Source organism: Rousettus aegyptiacus, unplaced genomic scaffold (assembly GCF_014176215.1).
Source record: "Rousettus aegyptiacus isolate mRouAeg1 unplaced genomic scaffold, mRouAeg1.p scaffold_m13_p_8, whole genome shotgun sequence".
Lineage (NCBI taxonomy): Eukaryota > Metazoa > Chordata > Mammalia > Chiroptera > Pteropodidae > Rousettus > Rousettus aegyptiacus.
This window is the reverse complement of record NW_023416311.1, coordinates 85,257,561-85,279,401: the sequence shown is the minus strand read 5'-3', so window position 1 is coordinate 85,279,401 and position 21,841 is coordinate 85,257,561. Positions and strand designations below refer to the sequence as shown.

At 33.9% G+C, this 21,841-nt stretch overlaps 1 protein-coding gene across 2 annotated transcripts in view; it reads left to right on the top strand.

Moving 5' to 3' along the window:
• The window catches only part of PARP8 (poly(ADP-ribose) polymerase family member 8), a 149,403-nt gene extending 128,917 nt beyond the window's left edge, over positions 1 to 20,486 (top strand). For both annotated transcript variants that reach the window (XM_036226194.1, XM_016121324.2), the window contains exons 22-27: positions 51 to 123; positions 1,309 to 1,378; positions 3,930 to 4,003; positions 5,112 to 5,181; positions 6,016 to 6,100; positions 15,898 to 20,486. In XM_036226194.1, coding sequence (XP_036082087.1) covers positions 51 to 123; positions 1,309 to 1,378; positions 3,930 to 4,003; positions 5,112 to 5,181; positions 6,016 to 6,100; positions 15,898 to 16,000 — 475 coding nt within the window. In that variant the 3' untranslated portion in view covers positions 16,001 to 20,486. The remainder of the gene's footprint in view (positions 1 to 50; positions 124 to 1,308; positions 1,379 to 3,929; positions 4,004 to 5,111; positions 5,182 to 6,015; positions 6,101 to 15,897) is intronic.
• The last annotated feature ends 1,355 nt before the right edge of the window (positions 20,487 to 21,841 follow it).

Below are 21,841 nucleotides of genomic sequence, written 5' to 3'. Positions count from 1 at the left end.
CATTGATTTTTTTTGGTTCTGCTTTTCCCTTCTCCTCCTCTGTGTTTTAGTGGCTCACACATTGAAAACTGGCACTCCATCCTGAGGAATGGTCTGGTTGTTGCTTCTAATACAAGACTGCAGGTACATTTTCTGAATACTTTAACAAGCCCTCATTATTCTTCAGTATTAGAGTTTGGTAAGCAACCTGATATGTTTTTTTTCTTCCAAAAGAGAAAGCATTTGCGTTTTTAAAAATTACATGGAGGTTTTCATAGGCATAAGTAATTTTCACAAAGTGGAGCAGAATTGACCTATACACAATAAAGGAACAAAAAGAAAAAGTTGAGTTTCCAATGAGAAAACAAAAATCATTTTGAGCTTAAGTGGAAAAAAGGTTACATTCAAAAAGCAAAACCCTACAAGCATTCTGTCTTTTAATTAAACTTTTTTTTTTTTTTTGAGCAGTGTCTCAGTGTGAATACTGAGAGAGCAAAAGGTGGGGCTAAGAATAAGAAAATCAGAGACTGGACACCAAAGGGCCATCTGATACCTGCTTTCCAGTCTCCGGGGCAGCACTTGGGGTTAGCAGGAGATTGTAGAATAGTCCTCATCTTTATTCATGCCCTTCATGTGCAACATTCCACCTATTCTCATACAGCTAATTTTTATCTGATGTTGTAAGGAAGTCAGGAGATGAGATCCTCGACTCATTTACCTGTGCTAGATCTCACACTCTGATGATAGCTAAGATGACACACTTAAATGTAATATCCATAAAATTAATTCATACTAAATAAGGTAAGAGACTTACCTTATTTAATTAAAAGAGAAGTTTGTGATTGTTCTAAGTAGTTTCTCAGATCAGTTGAAGAGTTTTGGTTAATGAAACTCTAACTTGAAAAGTTTAAAGGATAAGAGTGGGATGACAATATTGTATAATGAAACCCCGAATAGGATACTTTGTTGATAGACTAGCATGTGAATACCAATCAAAATTCTGTCACGTATGTTTCAGCTCAGTATGTTTTCAGAATTTTAGCTTCATTAACATAAAAGCCTACTCTAGCACTTTATAATAAGTCACTCTGTCGTAGGTAGGGTGGAAAGGATTTTTTTCTTCGACTATCATTTTTCATTTATCAAGTTACCCTGAACATTAAGGACAAGGATATCAGTGCTGCTATTTTCAAATTTGACCTTGCAATAAAAGCTTTATCATTTTCGAAGAGTTAATGCTCCACTCTGAGATAGATTGCCTCCTTCGTAAAATATTAACATTCGAAACTGTTGACCGACTGCTTCCTCTCCTACCTCTCCCCATTTCAGCTCCACGGTGCAATGTATGGAAGTGGAATCTATCTTAGTCCAATGTCAAGCATATCATTTGGTTACTCAGGTAAGTCTGTATTTCATTCCTAACCTCAAATTTATTAGGTTTCTATTTTTTTATTGTTATATATGTCAGGCACATTTTTCTATCAAGTGACTGAAACTTATTTAATGTATTTGTATTAAATTCATTTGATAAATGTCAGAAGCAAAACAAAGCTCACATATCAAGATGAATTTATAATAATTCCCCTTTTGTATAAGAATTAATTTAATTAATTTAATTTTGTTTCAGTAGTTTCTGTGTTTATTCTGTCCACAAGTAAATACTAAGAATGTCGTGTGTGCAAAAAGCATTATGTCAAGCACTGAAAAGGATCCATCCATATTAAACTACTTCTGTTGGGTATAATTCAATATCATGCCAACTTCTTGTCTTTGGATTATTATGTGTCCCGTAAAGAAGTTTTGAACGGTATGGAAAATTTAAGATAAGAAAAACACACTTAAAATAATCCTACTTATTGGCAACTTCTTGTTAATATTTTGATGAGATTCTATGAAAAATATCACTTTAGGATAGATTGAAAGCGTGTGCTGAGGAGGAGCTTGGTAAATTTAAAATATGGAAAGAATGATCGTCAAATTGTTAGCAATTATTACCCTCAGATAGTGGAATTGGGGATCATTTTTCTTTGCATTTTTTAATTTTTTGGAATATTTTACAATGATCAGTGAAACTTTTTAGAAAAATATTTGTTCTGTTTATATATTAAGTAAATTATAGTCATTGTAAAGTAATTGAAACTATACAAAATGTATAAAGTGTGTAAGTGTATGAAATTTTTTCCTCCTTTTCTGCAACCTCAGAGTTTAGTGTGCTTTTCCTTTAGCCTTTTAAATGATTTTATATTCATATACCTACGTGTAGTTGGTGTGTGTGTGTGTGTGTGTGTGTGTGTGATGTATGATTTATGATTACATTAAACAACTTCAGATGTTGTTCATGATACCTGGATGGTAAGTCTTAAGGTCCCCATATTATAGAACAGGATACCTAGAGGGGTCTAATAACTAGGTGAACACTGACCGGCCTGCTTGTCTAATTCCCTAGCCCAAGTTCATGCTCTTTCAATCATAACAAGTTGTTTCTCAGTGATCCACTCTGATGTTTTCCAGATCACATGTCCTAAGAGCATTAGGTATACCCTGTATGCCTTTTCTGAGCCAGTCTCAGAAGATAAATGGCATCACTTCCTGAATACGCTATTGGTCAAAGCAATCACAAGCCCTTTCGTATTCAAGGTTGAGGAATTAGACTCCATCTCCTGATGAAAGAGTGGCAAAGCATATGGATTGAGATATATTGTTGCAGTGATCTTTGAAAGTACAATATGCCAAAATAACACTACAAAAATAAGTACTAGGATGAATAAGAGTAAGTATAGGAAATAGAGTAAAATAGTTCAACAGAGAAAACAAAGTCAGCATAAATCAGACTCTAAATCTTATTAAAACAGAACATGTGCGCACACCGCCAAAAAAAAAAAATATATATATATATATACACACACGTATGTATAACCATATTTATTTAAATAAATAAATATATCCTCAGCATAGATAAGGAAAATGTGACAAGTCTTCAAGTCTTCAAGTACTGTGATTTTCCGCTGCTTCTACGATTGTATAAACTCCTCAGATGGGTTCATGAAAGGATCGTGGGGGATACAAATGGATGTAAAATTTATCTGTGTTAATGTTCATTTGTCTGGGGAGAGGGTGTAAGAACCACTGCAGTAAATGAAGTAGCTTCATAGTTGGTTTTGAGGGCTGGAAGTCTTGGAAGTAGAGAACAGAACAATCCCTCTTGGAAAGGTTTATACATCTACACCATTTGCAGTTTGGTCCATAGGCTTTGTCCACTCTTCTAAGCCTTCTTTTGAAGCAGCAACAACAACAAAAAATGAACATGCTTCCTCATTTCGGAACAATAGATGAGCGTTCTCAAATAAACTATAGGTACAAATCTACCAACCCTAAAACAGATAGGAATTTTGGTTCTGCTTTGTCTAAAACATTTCACAGTAAAAAAACTCAAGGCATTATTAGAGAGTATCACGGACAAAAGCACTAATATAACTTCGTTAGGAGAAGTAGTAAATTCTGTATGGAATTGATCATGTATCAACAATTCATAAAGATAAGTTTTAATATATTTTTTTATATTGTTCATATTTCCCACCCCTCATCTTCTCCTTTCACTAACCAGATGGTAAGAACGAAAGGCTCTAAAAGCCTGTCAAAACCAAATTTGAAGATTTTTTTATTATATCAATTTTATGCAAGAGAATTTCCTATCCCTGTTTTAGTGCAAAGGAAAACAAACTGGATTTTCCACTTTTAGCTCCACCAGGGCTTCTGAAACCCAGAGACTTTCCACCCCAGGTATCAAGGGCCCAGGCAGCAGCTGCTCCTTTGAGAGCCCATTGTGACCATGAGTGGCCGGATGCAATCAAACCTTTGCTTAAAGTGGAATTTTGCAGTGCAGATAGATTGTATTTTGAACTGCATCATACAGCTTTGTTCTTAAAGTATTGTTTTGCTGATGTTTTCAGGGATGAACAAGAAGCAGAAAGTGTCAGCCAAGGATGAACCAGCTTCAAGCAGTAAAAGCAGCAATGCATCACAGGTGTTGTAGCAACTTGCGTGACTGCATATGATGTGAACTCAAGCTCCATTAGCCAGCAAGATTTCAATAAATGCTTGGGCTTTTGAAGTCTGTAGAATTATTTTAAGTGGTCTTTACTCAAAAAGGAATAAAACCCTAAAATGTAATAACCTAAATGCCTTTGTTCAATAAATATTCAATAAGTATTTATTGAGCTCCTACTATAATGCTAGAGACTCTCTTAGACATTAGGCTACAATGATAATCAAAAATACACAAATCCCCTTGGAGCCTACATTCTACTGAGTGGATATAAATAAACTAAATATGTATTTAGATAGATAGAATGCTAGATGGTGGTAAATATAGAGAAAAATCAGGGGAAAGGGGTGTTAAATGGTGTGGGATGGAAGATAGAACTAGAATGAATGTTAAGGAAAGGATGCTCTGAGAAGGCTCTATTTGAACAAAGACCTATGGGGATGCATGCCCATGCCATTTGGCTCTGTGTGAGAAAGAACATTCCAGGCAAAGTAGAGTAAGCACAAATTCCTTGTTTCAGGGTAAAAACGAACAAACATTCTGGACAAATTTAAAATCTATCTGATAAATAATTTGACTTTATTTGAAAAAAAAAAAGAATATAGCTAATCTAATATCTAAACACAAAAACAAAACCTTAGATTTTTCACATGAGGTGTTTCTAATACCTCTGTGGCTTAATGATGTTATAAAAATGGGTTGGTTTTATGTAGTTAGATGATCTGGAATAATTGAGTTTAATGTTTTGAAAACATCATGCAACTTTAATTTTATTTCTCTTGAAATAAAGATTCCAGGCTTCCAGTAAAAATAAGTTTGAGTTCTAATTCCATATGTGGGGCGATTTGATTGAACTTTAATTTAGTGGGTTTTAGTTCACTTATTTTAAGAGTGATTTAATAATGATTATGTACAGAAATTAACAGATACAGCTTGCCATAAGAGAGTTCAGTGATATTGCTGCTAGTCTTGATAGGCCTTTTTAAAAAAAATCTGGAGCTATCTTAGTGACTATTATTTTTTAACAATGATCAATTAAGTAACTGCCCCATTTTCACTCTAATTTTTAAATTCTTTCGGAATTTAGTCACAGAAAAAAGGACAGCAATCCCAATTTCTACAAAGCCGTAACTTAAAATGCATTGCCTTATGTGAAGGTAGGTTGAAAATTTTGCAAACCTCATGCCACTAATTCTCTACCTTGTCTGTATTTAAGAATTTGAATATATTTACAGAATGCTTAGACTGGTGAAAACTTTATTCCTATGACTTTCTCTAAGGGCACAAATGGAAAAACGAGTACAATAGAGATCATAAAGGTTAAAACTGAAGAGCAGAGTTGGCAAGAATTCAAACAATGTTATATTTTATTTTTGGCAGATATTTCAGAATTGTAATTATATCTTTCTGATCAAGTATTGCTTATCTCTTTTGTTAATATGTCACCTTCCTCTGTTAGTTGGTTTTTGAATGTATAATATTATGAAAAATTTTAAAGGTGAACCACTGAGAAGATAACCCAATAGACCTTTCTGTTCCTATACTGAAGTTATTCTTCTATTCTGAACTTGGGACAGAAAAATTAATAGACAGTTTGCCAGGTCATACAGTTTTCTTTGTTCTTGCTTTAAAACTTGACCTTGGCTAAAAATTTATTCTTGTGTTGGGAGTTTTGGTAGCTACTGTTAACTGTCTTGTAAGTTTTTGACACTTGATAGTTATGTAGGACACTAGTAGCTTTCTACATAGTTCCCAAGTCAGGTTATTTGTTTCTGATAAAACATAAGAGATTTCCATATTATACTAATTCTGTTGGAAACACAAAATTGTTGTGTGACAACTCATTTTTATTTACATGTATTGATAGCTAACGAAGTTAAACATTTTTCACATGTTAATTTGTACATGTACTTTTGCTTTGAGATTTCTAAGAGAAGGGATATAGTAACTTAGAATAAAATCATTTTTTAATTATGTCTTCCACTTAACAGTGATCACCTCACCTGACCTGCACAAACATGGAGAGATATGGGTAGTCCCAAATACCGATCATGTCTGTACTCGATTCTTTTTTGTGTAAGTATTAAGACTTAAATTTGTATGTTACTCTCTTTTTCATAAATGAGATGATAGTGACTACATTATTATTTGGTCACTTTAGCTACTCTTATATAATAGATACATAATTTCTCATCAACTTAATATTTTTGTTTTATTTTAATAAGCTGTAAAAACCAGTGATGTTTAAATGCTGTTAACTTAGAAGAACTGAAAAAAAAACAGTGTCTCTAACCATCTATCCGTGTGTGTATACATATATGTTTATATATGTCTTTTTATAGATACATACACGCACATACATATTGACATATATTCTTTTTTTATTTTTATATATTTAAAAATGTTAGAACTGGGAATAAAGAAAACAATAATGAGAAGGTCTTGTCCCTATAAAAAGTCGATCTACTTTCCCTATAGAATAGGCTGGCAATATTGGGCATATTGACGTAGACTCTTTTGATGCAGCTGTATCACAGAGCTGCGTTAGAATATGAAAACATTATATTTCATCCCTAAATAAAGAGCTTGATAGACCTGCCTGATTTTCACCCACCCTTGCTTGACTCCTAACCCTCTTCCCATGCCTATTCCTTCCCCATCTGCAGCCCTGTCACAGAAAGGACCGCAGGAAAGAGCTGAGTACATCTGTTTTGTACTTTTATGTAGTTTCCTAAAAGGAAGCTGGAAAATTGCACTGGCTTGTGTTTTATAAGTCATATCAAAATGAGTGCATCAAGACTGCTTCAATATTTGATGTAGCCATAGCACCCTGCGCCAATCGCATTTGATCTGTTAGCTTATTGACAGACTTTCACAATGAAAATTTTATGAACTGCCTGGTTTTATTTTTCTGTGGTAGGAAAACTATGAATTTCTTATGATACAGATTTACGTATTATGTTTCTTATGTATGTATGATACATATTAATATATATATAAATTACATATTATGAGATAAATACATATCTATAGATTTCTTTCTTAATGGCGAGGCAACAATGAGTGTAATGGAAAGGCCGCGTCTTTTGATCAGTTTGTGTCCAGGCTCACCAATTATTGGTAAGGTGACATTAGCCCAGTGGCATAACCTCTCTAAGCTTCATCAGTAGATACACTAAAATAATATGTCTACCTGGATCAGTCAGAATCCCAGCAGAAACCAATGGCCCATGAAAAATGAGATAATTTCTATCATCCATGAGTAGATTACTTACAATGGCGTGATTTAGAGGAACCACAGGTCTAGTGTATAGACACTAGCAACAGAGCTTTTATATGTCCCTAGATCCAAAGGGTCAAGGACAGAAAACATTTATCAGCACCCAGTAGAAGATCCCTTACTTTACTAGTTCAGCCGCTTTGAAAGAAGTCATAGCCTTTGGTTGAGGGACAGAGGCAGCCCAAGGTGCCCTTGTGGGGCTGGAACCTAGGGAACCTTGACCTCACCTTCCTGCCAGTGTCTTGCTGGGACTCTGCATTGATCAAACCCTACCAGAAACTAGAGGCCAAGGGAGCATATTGACCAAGTTCATACCAGTCAGTCTCCCGAAACAGAATGCAAGGGAGAGAAGGGTGCCATGTGGCTCTGGAGACCTCCAGGGAAGCTATCTGCAGCCTACCTTTTTGTTAAGGTTATTATGAGGACTGAGTTAGCACAATACAGGTCTCCATTGAAGGACACTCATTAAATATTTTTCTCCCTCTTCTTCTTGATTATCTTGACCACTATCCACCATTAGAAGATCAGTCTTCCAAAAGACACATCCAATCACAGAATTATTTCATGGAGTGACCTTAGGGTTTTTACAGAAAAATTAACTCCAAAGTCCTTTCCTTAGCATGACATTAACAAGTTAACCTACTTTTAGCATCTTGCTAAAATTGAAACTTATTGAGCTTAATAAACAACTTTAGATATTTAAGTTCTTTGAAATTTTACATAAATTATATGTAAAATAAATCTGTAGGGATATATATGTGAGGTGCATATATTAAGTTTACTGGAGAGAAGGATTTCTTTATTTCATAAGAAGAAAAAATTAAGGAAAGACTATTTGAAGAAAAGAGATGAAAACACTTCTAGTATATTCAGATACTTCCCAAATAATACAAAGGAAAGAATTCTATTAAGATAATGATTTTTTCATTTTTTTGTAAACACAAATGAGATTTATGCATTCCCTGGAGGAAAGATACTAATTAAAGGAAAATTGATAAGATTCAAAACACATCAAAAAGAGAATCCACTTACTAATTAATGTACATTCTAATTTCGACTACCAGAGTTCTGGTGCTAGGTCTCCCTAGTGAGTGGGAGCATCTCGGTAAGGAATAAATAAGATGAGAAAGAAGTAAGTTGTCACTAATATACCATTTTCAGACAGAAAGTCAATTTCCATTCTTACTCCATTTTTTTCTTTTTTAACATTATGTGATCTCTTATGTTAGAAGCTTGGCCTGATGACTAGTATATAAACTAATCTGCCTCTCATTTTTATCAGTTATAAAAGAAAATATTGAAAGTTAAAGTAACTTCGATGCCAATCAAATTTCTAGAGTGAAGGTGATAATAAAATAGTCATTTACTATCCTATTTTTTAATATCACATTTTCCCCAACAGGTTAAACAATAATGCTTTTCACTAACCCTGCATGCCCTGTAACACTTTGCATGGAACCTGATGCACAGTTGCTTGTCAATAAATTTTTAATGAATGAGTAAAGACAAAAACAAAAAGGAAAATATCTTGGATTATATATGGCTTTTATTTTAGATCAGAGTTTGAAATATATCTAAAGAGACACATACGAGAAAAATTTATAAAATAAGGACTGTACAATGGTCATTAGGTGAAATAAAAGATATCTTTCATCATTATTTTGCAAGATAAACAAGTGTCCAATTGGGAACACAGCAAGGAGACAACTTCTTTATAAAGTTAGATGACAGACTATCAGTCATGGCTCGGTGGAGCTGTGTGACATCAAGCTGATACGACCGGGGAACTTTGCTTTATTCCCAGTATATAATAAATCCGATTTCTCTGTCTCTAGCCCAGATCTCTTTCCAAGATTTTAGCTGCTTCAGCATAAAACTGTTTATCGGCTACCTTCTACTTATAAGGTGAAGTCTGGTCTCTTTTACAAAGGGAACCAATGAACTCTTCAGCCCTTTGTTCTTTCTTCAATACCACTGTGTTGGGAGGTCAAGAAAATCCAGTCCCCAGCCTCATGGCTCACCATTTTTCACCACTCACCATTTCCCATCTCAAGATGTTATGCTTTACAGCCTGAACTGTATGCTGTTAATACAATTTTGCTCTTTTCTTTCTCCTTAAGCCTGGACTCTCTTCTACTCTCTCCCCTCATACTTGGTTATCTATTTCTTATACCTCCTTGGAATCTTAGTGCATGCCTTCCCTCCTCCCAGAAACATCCCATGGCTCCTGGGTGCTGCTACTTTTTTGCGTTACTCTATAATGCTCTGGGCATGTTTTTATCATTGGATTATTATTATTTTGTTTTTGTGTATGGTTTTCTTCATTGCTCTTCGTACATCTTGAGGTTGGGGACTATATGGCTCCCTTGTATATTTTTGTGTACCTAGCATAATCCTTGGCAGGTAATTAGGAATGATTGAAATGCCCACGTTATAACTGCTTGCTGGGTATTTCCCCTCAAAAAGTTTGCTAATATCTTAATATCAATATGTACAAAGTAGAACCCATTATTACTATATCCCCTAACCAATGTCTCAAATTCTGCAGTCTATGCAGTAATTTTTCACATCTGTAGTCATCAGTCCCCAAGTTTATCTTTTTATTTTCTCCTATCAGTGCTTTTGTTTCCATAGATATATAATTCTCTCCCTCGGAGTACACCAAAAAAAATATAATAGTTATTCTCCATGCTTCTAATTTCTTCTTTGTTCCTAATATATTTTGTACAATGCTAGATTTATTAAATATCACCATTAATATACTAATGATACCTGTTTAATGTACAGAAACTGAATTCAAAGGTAAGCAGAAAAGGAGAAAATAACTCATACTATCCCCACTTAGAGTTAACTATGGTTCATCTTTTAGAGTGTAGTCTATATTTCAATGCATATAAAATTTTAAGATCATACTATTAACACCTCATTAATTTTCCAGAAACAGAGTTTGTATTTCTTGCTCATACGGGTCGATCATTTTGTTTGTTTAATTTTATTAATTAATTTTTTATGGTGACATTGGTTAACGAAATCCAGTAAGTTTCGGTGTACAATTTAACAGGAAGGCATATATATATATATTGCATTGTGTGTTCACCTCCCATAGTTAGATTTCTTTCTGTCACCACATATTTGACCCCTTTTACCTCCTTCTTTCTTCCCTCTACCCTCTGGTAACCACTAGTCTATCGTCTATGTCCATGACTCTCTGTTTGTGTCTTGTTCGTTTGTTGCTTTTAGGTTTATATCCCACATATAAGTGATATCATGTGGTTTTCAACTTTTTCTGTCTGGCTTATTTCTCTTAGCATGATAATCTTGAGGTCCATCCATGTTGTCACAAATGGCAGTATTTCATCTCTTCTTATGGCTGAGTAATATTCCATTGTATATATGTACCACAGCTTCTTTATCCAATCATCTATCGTGGGACACTTTGGTTGCTTCCATGTTCTAGCCACCATGAATAATGCTACTATGAACATTGGTGTGCAAATATCTTTTCGGATATGAGCTTTTAAGTCTTTAGGGTAAATACCCAGTAGAGGGATTGCTGGATTATATGGTAGATCGATTCTTAGTTTTTTGAGGAACCTCCATACTGTTTTCCATAGTGGTTGTACCAATTTGCAGTCCCACCAGCAGTATATGAGGGTCTTTTTTCTCCACATCCTCTCTAACACTTAGTACTTGTTTTGTTGATAACAGCTATTCAAACAGGTGTGAGATGGTATCTTATTGTGGTTTTGGTTTGCATTTCCCTAATAGCTAGCGATGTTGAGCATCTTTTCATGTTTGTTGGCCATTTGTATATCTTCTTGGAAGAAGAGTCTGTTCAGGTCCTCTTCCCATATTTTGATTGGATCAGTTTTTTGTTGTTGTTGTTATTGAGCTGTATGAGTTCTTTGTATATTTTGGATATTAGGCTCTTATTGGAGGCATTGCTTGCAAATATATTTTCTCATTAGGATGGTTGTCTCTTTACCTTGTTGACAGTTTCTTCTGCTGTGCAAAAGCTTTTTGTTTGGTGTGGTCCCATTCATTTATTTTTGCTTTTATTTCTTTTGCCTTTGAGGTCAAATTCATAAAATCCTCTTTAAGTCCAAAGGTCCCTGAGTTTAGTTCCTACGTTTTCTTCTATGAAATTTATTGTTTCGGGTCTTATATTCAGATCCTTAACCCATTCAGTCCGATTGTTTTTAATAAAAACAAACATGGCCCTCTGCAACAGAAAGCCCATTTTCCTTCAAGTACCCATACAAACCACTGATTGAATAAAATTATTATCCAAGCTTGGAATTGTTTTTCCCTTTACTCATCAGTCAGTCCAAGTGATTGGCTTCCTAATCAGCTTGTCCTTCACCCATCTTTTTCAAGTTTTAACCACCTGGCCTTTTCCATGAGGCCTTTCCTGACTTCCAAGTCAAATATGTCATCCGTCATTACTCTCAATTTTGCTCACCCTTTCTTTGTACCTGTCAGACTGCCTTGCCCTGCAGTTATTTGCATAATTCTATTATCTCACCTAGTGAAATGCAAAGTCTCTGTGTTTGGGAATCTCATGTCTTATGCAAAAACATGCAATATATATATTGAATGAAAGCAATGACAGAAGACCGAATGTTCTAACTTAGTGAAGAGATTATACGTGGGCTATGAAATAGCATCAGAATTCTTACAGGAACTTTAGACAAGTGCTGAATTATCATTCAGTTCACAGTGAATTTCTCCTTTCTATTGCTAATGGAAAACAGGGCTATCGTGTTCCAGATTTAGGGAGAGAGAAAACTAATTTACGTGTGTCTATCTTAAAATTGTCACAAAGCTGCTATATCAGTTTGAGAATAAAGGTTGTCAAAACATTCAAAAGTTTTTATCTGTGAAATCTCTTCATGTACTCAAGAGAGTTTCAGACAGCTAAATCCCATTTCTTGTCTTATTTTCTCTCTTAATAGCTTTTTAAGCAAATTGGCTTTTTTTTTAATTAAAATTTTAGTGATCTTTTTATACTCTTGGAAACATATGTGATTTTTGTATCCTTTTAGATAATTTTTCTTTCTTCATAAAATCCCTGTGACATGTGTTGTTTCCCTATTGATATCCTTACTCTATTTCTTTTAAAAATTTTGTTCCTTTTGGTCTTAAATGAACTTCACAATATACTGTTTGCCTGCAATACTAATAAATAGCTGCACAGTATTCTGTATGCCATATTGTAATCAATGCCCTAATGCCACTAGTAATTCACATATTTAAGCCCTGCTAGTTGACCAAATCAAATGGTAGTTTGCTCGTTTATTGTTATAAATACTTTATGGTTTAAGAGACCTAAATGCCTTTGGCCACTTTCATTCTTCAACCTTTGAAGAAGCTTCCTTGCAGGCTTCATAGTCGATGGAAAAATAGGCATTTTGATTAATAACTTTTAATCTCAATCTCTCACTCTTGCTCTCTGCTTTCCTTTCATGCTCTTTCTATCTTAAATTGTTATAGTTTATTTAAAGAATGGTAGTCTCATCTCTTCTCCATTAATTTTAAATGCTTTTTAAGTGTCAGTGAACATGTACTATTTGGGGATAGCAAACTCTTTTATTTGACTGGGAAATAGAGTGGCGGGAAGGAGTGATGGGCATGACAGTAGAAGAAATTTAGGTTGGATTATGAAGTACTTTGATACACCATGCCGGTGGCATTGGATTTTGTTTTGCGAGTGAAACAGAAGCCATTTGTATTACTCTAGCTGGGCAGAGAAGAGTCTTATAGGAGGGATGATGGGGATAAGTATGGAAACAGAGGGATCAATAAATTATGTTATTATAATGGTCTAGGCCAGTGTTTCTCATTGTAAGAAGAAATGTGTTTGATGTTGTGACTTGGGAAAAAAACAGTTTTTATTCTGTGTGGTGCAATCAGTATTTCTCTGTCCTATTCTGTTCTAATTTCATTGAAAAATACTAGCCTGGACAACCTAAATTAATTTCAAAACCTACTAATTGCACACAATCTGCAACTTGAAATCACTTGAATGAATGATAATGAAGGACTAAAGGAAGGTAATGGCATAGGATGAAGAGAAGGTGCAAGTGGGAATAATTAAGAAATGGAAGCAGGATAATGCAGGGATTTATTGCGTTTAGTCCCATGGAAGAGCCAAGGATGACTGAAGTTTTCTTCTTGGAGAATGGGCAGATGATGATACTTCAAATTGAGATATTGATAGACTAAAAAGGAGCAGACTTGGGGTAAAAAATTAAGTTCGATCTTGTGATTTCTGTGGGAAAATTATAGTTAAGGAAAGATGTAAGGATCAGAGATGTAGTTTGGGAATCAGCATGTGGGTGATAGTTAAACAATAGGAGAGACTGAAACAATTGAGAGTTTGCATATCATGAGAAGAGAAAACACTGAGAAGTGAATTATGGATGAAACCAGCGTTGAAATGGAAGGCTAAGGAAGAGGATGCAGTGAGAAAGGTTAAGAATTAATAAAGAACTAAGGAGTGAGTGCATAGATAATGAAGCTTCAAGAAAAAGAGCAGTCAACTGTACCACATGTCACAGATGTCGTGGATAAAATCTCCTGAATTCATCAACTAGAAGGCCATGGGCAACCATTGTCAGTAGTTATCAATCGAGTAGTAGGGTCAGAAGAATGATTGCAGTAGATTGAGGGAAAATGAGAAGTTATAATGTATTATAGACAAATCTTAATCAAAGGTCAAGTTTAAATCAAAAGGAATGGAGATGGTAGTATGTAGGCTGGGCATCGTTGAGCCAAGCATATCTTATTCAACATTGTGTCTAAAATATAGAGGACATAGGTGTGTTCACTGTACCAAAAATGCCATAGAGATAGAGAAAACATAAAGGCATATTAGAAAACATACAGTACAGATACATGTGGACTGTTATGTGAAATTAGGAAGCTGTCAAGAACCAAAATAGTTTTTTAAGACCTTCCACTCTTCCCACTTCTCTCAAAGGACAATGGTTTTTTGTTTTTTTGTTTGTTTTGTGGGTTTTTTTTTTGGGGGGGGGGGGGTTGCATCTGTCTGTTCTGTTCTCTTTCTGTCATTCTCTTTCACTTTCCATAATCTAAATCTTAAAGGAGCTGGCCGGATTGGCTCGGGAAATTGGCATCATCTCCCTTAAGCCAGGCTTTCAAGCCAAGTTGCCTCCTTAGCCTTGGCTCAGACTTATGAGTGGCTTAGTTCAGTAGGTAGCCAGGATTTATACAAAAACCAGGATAACATTTTTTACCTACTCAATAAAATGTATCTTTACATAGTTTGCCACAAAGCACCTGACTCAATTTGGACAATTCTAAAACATTTCGCTTGACACATTCTCTAGTTCTTAACGAGGCACTTACTATTTGATCTCTTGAGAAAATAACTGAACTATTTGCTGCATATCCCATATTTTCCCCTACAGTAATGTTTCACCATTGAGTGTCATGTATACATGTGAGTGGGTGTACGTTTATGTATGCACTTGTATGGTAAGAATTAACAAAGTCAACAGGTAACCTTGGGTCAGTTCTTAGAACTTTAAACTTGATACAAATGTAGTTATCACTAGGTGTTTAAACAGTGGATTATGTAAGGACCTGGCTTATGTCATCTGTTTCATTTTTCTGTATTGTGCTATTTCAGGAGAACTTATGTATGGTGAGGAAAAGGCTGGCACACATTAATCTTTGAGACTCTGCTTACTTCGCTGGTTATCTATTTTGAAGTAATTATCACTTCTCTAAAGCTTCTGTCTTGAAGTCATTTTTATGAAGTAAAATTAATTCATCACCTATTCTACTCTGAATATTATCATGGAAGTTTAAAAATTCATTCTTAGGAAATTTTTATTGCCCAAGTAAGTTTATTTGAGGAAATGAATTGTGGCATAAAATGTAATTATTTCTTTCTAAAGGCCTTAATAATTGCTGTCCTTTAATGTGATATTTTCACTTCTATTGCTTAGCTAAACTTAGCACACTTGCATTCTTATGCGAAGTACCAGCATAAATAAGAATATGTTATAGTTGGACAAATACAGCAGCCAGTGATAAGGAAAAAAAAAATGTAGCACTGATTATAACAGAATAATAATTAGAAGGCAGGCACGACAGAAGAGCAGTGCCAAAAACTGAATTAATTTCTTAGAGTGTCACTGACCAGAAAATGAATAAACGACTGAATTAGGAGTAGAGTGAAGACCAAAACCTAAGGAACAGAAAGTCGAAGTTGGTATGTTTTTTCATAGTGGGCTTCATATTACAGCTGCCCTGGGAAATGTTTGCAAAGCCAAAGACATAGGGGTGCATCCTGCAACTCGGGCAATGCTTTATGTGGGGATAAAAAGGTTAAAATTAAAAAGGAAGGATGGGGCAAATCAGGGCATGGTGAAGAATAATCAGGTATTTGGTAATGCAAACTCATTAATAAATGCAACTGCAAAATAACTGTCTTTTGCTGTTGATTGCTTTGGGTTATATTTTAGGTATCAAATACCATTTCTAATCTGTTGTAAATACTTTCTGAATTTTTTTTTAACATTTCAACTTTTTGAATGTTTTCTGTTTCGGTTTTGTGCTTTAGCTATGAAGATGGCCAAGTGGGAGACGCAAATATTAACACACAGGAAGGAGGCATTCACAAAGAGATCCTTCGAGTAATTGGTAATCAGACTGCTACTGGTTAAAGGACCACCATTTAATTAACATGATTTGAAAGCCTTCCTCGGATTCAAAGCTGGATTTTGAACTGAAGAAGATGATAAAATAATTTATTGTTATTATAAACAAAATTAACCCTTTGAATACTGATTTTTTTCTTAGTATTTCTAAGTATCTCATTAAATACCTAAAATGGTATAAAATTTATCAATTGTAGGGTTATGGAATCTAGTAATAAAATTACAACAGCACTTAAACTGAAGTTTGGGTTGCTCGCATAATAAACAGATTGAAAAAACAGTTTTGTGCTGATATTTTTATATTAAACTCTTTAATTGGAAATTTGGTATTATATACCGACACTTTAGGTTACCAAAATAGAATCGAGAACATTTTATAATGACGTCTAACTCTATAGATACTTTGCAATAAGTATAATGTTTGCACATTCTGATGTGCTATTATAATTAAGTGGTATGAACATTGCAAATGTTTTGAGGGATGTTTCCTATTCTCCTGTTATTTTTTCCTAACACAAAAAACAATTAGGTCTTAGATGCAGTGCTTTCCCCAAAAGTTTGTAATCTACATATCTACAGATTCATGCATCAAAATGTATGATCGTGCATATATGTGTGTATATCCACATATGTGTTTTGACAGCAGAGATGGCACAGCTCCACAATTCTATTCTCATTCAATGAAAAGAAAATAATATTTAGTAAGCAGTAAATATGGACATAAACCAAGATATGTCAAATTTACCATTATTCATTCACTGAAATATTTGTGAACAATTTTCCTGTTTAAAGAATTTGCCCTTCAGTTAAAATTCAACTCTTTGAGAATGGTACTAAGTCATAATTTGGGGTCCATAGATGCCCCTGGTGGACTAAATCTATATTTAAATGATCATGTGTTTAAAGGAAAGGCCTCAGAATTTAAACAAACAATATATATTTTTTTATTTTCTACAGTGGAACATTTAAAAACTTTATTTTTACCACACCAGCATTTTTATATTTTTTCATCTAATACCTCTGCTTATTTTTTTTCATATTGAGAAAGAAGACAAACTTTGAAGTTTCTTTTATATTAAAAGAACACAAACAAGTTTAGAGAGAACAGTAACACCAGCTCTCATCATTCTCCTTTCAAGAGTCATGTGCTCATCAACATCGTTTCTATTTCTTTGTGTCCTAAAGTTCTTCTTAGTCATCCCAAGTTTTAACTGACAGTGTTTAAGTTTCTTATGCAATGTCTTTGGTGTAAGGCCATTCATGAGAGCAGTTTAATTAGCAAGTCTGTCACTCTATTAAAACTCTGAATCAAGGCTCCTATCTGATTCTAATTTATTTAGAAAGGAAAAAATAAAAATGTATAGACATTTGCAAGTATAATGTTAAACTTCTCTGTTATTTCCTTTAGCATAAAAGGTGAGAGGAAAAGGTTGTACGCATTGTTAGAGGTTGCTGTTTCAAAAGTATTTACTAATCATTTGTTTTCATATGTTGTAAATAATTGATTTCTGCAAAAAGAAACTTGAAATGTTTGCGATATTAACCATTGTGATAGGATCCACTTAAAACACTGATCTGTTTGACTTATGCCTCTGAACTCAAAGTGAGACTGAGGGATACTATTGTCATTATAGGGCTGAGTTACAGTGTCTTGTTTAGTGTTCTGTGACCCGGTATTTGAAGACTTTGTGTGGGACATGAGGACTACTTGCTTAAGTCTCCCAAATTCCTTTGATTGTGTTTTAAAAAACATTTTTAAAAAACAAAATTATTTTTTCAAATTCATGTTGTGGAACATTCTATATATGACATAAATATGAATATGTGACAGCAAGATTTAGAAATCAATGTCTTGGAATCCTAGCTTTTCAGCCACTAGGACCATGAGGCACCTCCAAAACTCTCCACAGTGCCTCCAGACATAATTTTAAAACCACTGACCTAATCCATCCAGGCTTCACTGGACAGTTGAGTGATCTATGAAGAGTATAGAATTAAAATCTGAACTGGAAAAGTAACCTGAAGGACTCAGGGGAGACTCTTTAGAGGAGGAAAAACTGGCATATAAACTTCGATTGCCAATTTAGGAATAAAATTGGATTTACCTAACAGAGCAAGAAAAGTAGGTGATAGTTTCAATGCCTACTAAATATTACAGATAATAGATATCTTTTATGATGATAAAATAAGATGTTTTCTATTGGTAATTAATGGAATGCTCTTGCAATGCAGAATGACTGATCTTGTTTCGAAAAATTGTCAGAGCATTTGTAAGCAAATATTCTAAGGAGAGCCAATCTTTTGACTGAACTTTGATATTATCAGTACTATAGTATACTGATGCTTACCTTTACTTCGAGAGAATCTAATTTTAGTATGCACCATTAATAAATGAATACCATGCTTCCAAAATCCAAAAAGGTCCTTAAAATTTAGAAGTTTAAACATTATTATTGTCATGCCTTGATTCAGTCACCCATTAAGACATTATCTATTGACTTATTTGATGATGCCAAAAATGTGATATTGTATTTTTATAATCATTTGAAGTCTGTTCACTGATGCTTTGTAATAGTTATATTAATTGTGTAGCCTATACTACTTAATATTAACCCACTGAATAAAGGAGAGCATTCATTCTCATTCTTGAATTAGGGAAAGAATAACCTTAATTTATTAGTTATACTTTTTCTGGCATAATTAATTTTGTAAACATTTCACTATGAGAAATTTGTCCTCTTTCATTGTCCACTGTATTAAAAAAAAGAGAGAGAGAAAGAAGAAAATAATTGACCATTTGAGAAGAGAAAAAGGTAATAATATACTTATTAGCTCGTGCTATAGAATACATCACGGTAAGGTACTTTTTTGGTGCCTTAGATTACTTTATGTTGAAATGATTTTTTATTTTGTTGCTCAGCAAATCTCAGTCAAATGTTGGATTTGAAGGTGGTTTTTCAATTTAAAATTTAACTATGATCATAAAATTTACATATAAGATAGTGCGCTCTTAAGCATACTATCAAATACTACGTGATATAAGAAACCAGCCCAAGCTATTGCTAATGCTCGGAATATTTCTCATTGAAAAGTTTAAGAGTTTAGAAAAGAAATGCTCAGTTATTCTCCCCTTCACTAAAAGAAAGGAAGCCTTTAATATGCAAGTCTATGAATCTTTAATATCATTAAAAATATTTTAGCAGTACTTTATACCATAATACCATAACTTGCCTTAGGGCATAGGGTTTCAGAAAGTTGTAAGGGAAAATTCATCATCCTTGTTAAAGTCTGGATGACTTCATCAGATAGTAATTTAATATGTCTGAAAGGCCACTCAACCTTAGACTATCTCCTGTCTAATTGTATGGATATCGTGGTGGCACTTGAAGCACATTTTAAAAATATGGTGTTATTCTATTGTCTTGCTGAATTCATTATAATACTACCTCAAGACAAATGACAGATTGTATGTTAGGTAAATTGGGTTTCCAGTATAAGGAACAAAATTTTACAAATAGAAGTCATCAAATATTTCATTGGTCAAGACCGCGCTGGACATAGATATTGTCAGTTACCTCTGACAATACAGTAATATGGATATTTCAATCACTGGTGATGAATGACACAGTTAACAACACCCAGTGATTTTGGTGAAAGTGTTTCACATTGCAAAATTGAAAACAATTAGTTCTCTTTAAGATTGGTTTGCTACATTGGCCAAGTTTTTGTCCATTCACCTAACGCCACAAACAATTGTCCACCCGAAACAGTCATAAAGGATTAAAATACCCAACTACTATGCCAGAATGCCAGACTAAAAATTCAAGTATTTTGGCATCAAATGCCTGCTAAATTTTTGTCAGATTATATATAAATTTGATGTATATTATTACCCAGTAAGTTTTTCTTGGGGATTTTGTACACACTATGATATATTAGGATAAGTTTTTGTAGGTCAAAAGAATTTCAAGTAGTTTTTAGACAAAACATATCCATGAGTGTGAAAAAGCTGTGTTGAAGAATAGATTGCATTACACATTTACCTGCAAGTCAGTAAAAAAAATAGTGCTTATTTACATAGTCAACATAATTTAATGTTCTAAAAATAATTTCTTCAAGTTGCCCAATATTTAATGTATCATTTGAGATTTTAAAATATGCAGCCACTCCTTTATGTAAACATTAAGATATGCCTATGTTTCTTTAACTATACAGCCTTCTTTACAATAAATTTTTTGACTTCTGTGCACAAAATAGTATTGCAACCTGCTATTTAGCCTTTGGTGCCTTAGAGTTATTATAAATATTTAACAATATGTATATAATGTAAATACTGCCAAGAGATCACTAAGGCCAAATATTTTCACTATTCACTTTTTATTGCACTTGCTTTCTATTGCTACTTAAGCCTCTTTTATCCAGCTTTGTAATAGTTCTAAAATTGTAGCCAATGTAAATGTTTACTTTCAATAAATCTGAATTTGTTCAACAAGTACGGTATATGTGGGCACTATTTTGAACACTCGGTTAGGCCTAGATACTCCACATGACGAATCTTGCTTCTGGGGACTAGATATTTGAAGTTCTCAACAAACTAAAAATGATGTTGCCCTTCTACTTCTAAGATACTTTTAAAATAAGAAGGAATAAAAGAAAAAGCTCTTCATGACATTATTCCCCAGATAGTTGTGATAGAATTAATTGGCTATGTGAGCACCATTTGAATTTGAAATTATGTCCAGAAATATAGGATCAAAATAATAGATTTTTGTACATTTTGTATGTATCCTCCACCTAGGCATAATATCAAAAGGAGCATTTCAAATCAACTGCCCTGAATTATCAAAGCATTTCTGACTTGATTAGTACTTAGAAAATGACTTTTAAAGCACTGCTTTTGATAAAAATACATCTCATTAACTGATTAGTCCAAAAAATAAATAAGATTTTCTAAACATGTTAACAGTAAATATTTATGAGGAACTAGTTTATATTCTCCATAATAAATAAAATAATTTTTTACTCGTTTTGAGAAACCATAGATAGCAACCTTCTGTTTATTAGTCTTGATTTCATTTTCTCAAGAAAATACTTGTTAAGAGTCTAGTATGCATCTTGACAGTCAGTATGAGGAAAAGAGAGTATTAGATTTTATGTTTGGCCTTAAGGAGCTTTCAGTCTGTATGGGAAAGAAACATGTTTGGAAATAATTCATGAATAACACAAAGCCAACGATGCCGGATGGAAAAAAAAAATGCAAGCAACAGGGAGGGAAGGATCATCTACATAGAGGTGGGGGGGGGGTGGGGAGGAGAGGAGGGAGGATCATTAATACTCACTGGACCTTCCCGGACCCAAGGACAAGCTCTTAAAGATGAAAGGCAATTCAGCATATGAAGGAAAGTAGGCTTACAGATGTAAAGATTTTGGGTGAATGTGTGAAATTCGTAATAACTTTTGCATTCATTGAAATAAAATTCACAATCCAAATGACATTTTGAATCCTTAAATTCATGCAAATGAGTAGTGTATTATAATTGCTATTTACTTATTCACCACTTTTCATAATCTCACAATGATTTGCTTATACATCTGCTTTTTTCCTTTGTCGTAGATAATACATACATTAGTCAGCACTCTTGAATTTTTTGTTTTTGATTCCCCAGCCAAATTTTGGTGATATCTTTGACTTTATAACTCAATCTTACCGACTTCTGGAGCTGTCATTCTGACATTTACACACATTCCTCTTCATAGGAAAGGACTAGCAAGAATGTAGTTCCATATCCCAGGTTAACTTAAGAGTTAAGTAGGTTGCTTTTTTCGAAAAGCCAATTCTGAGAATCC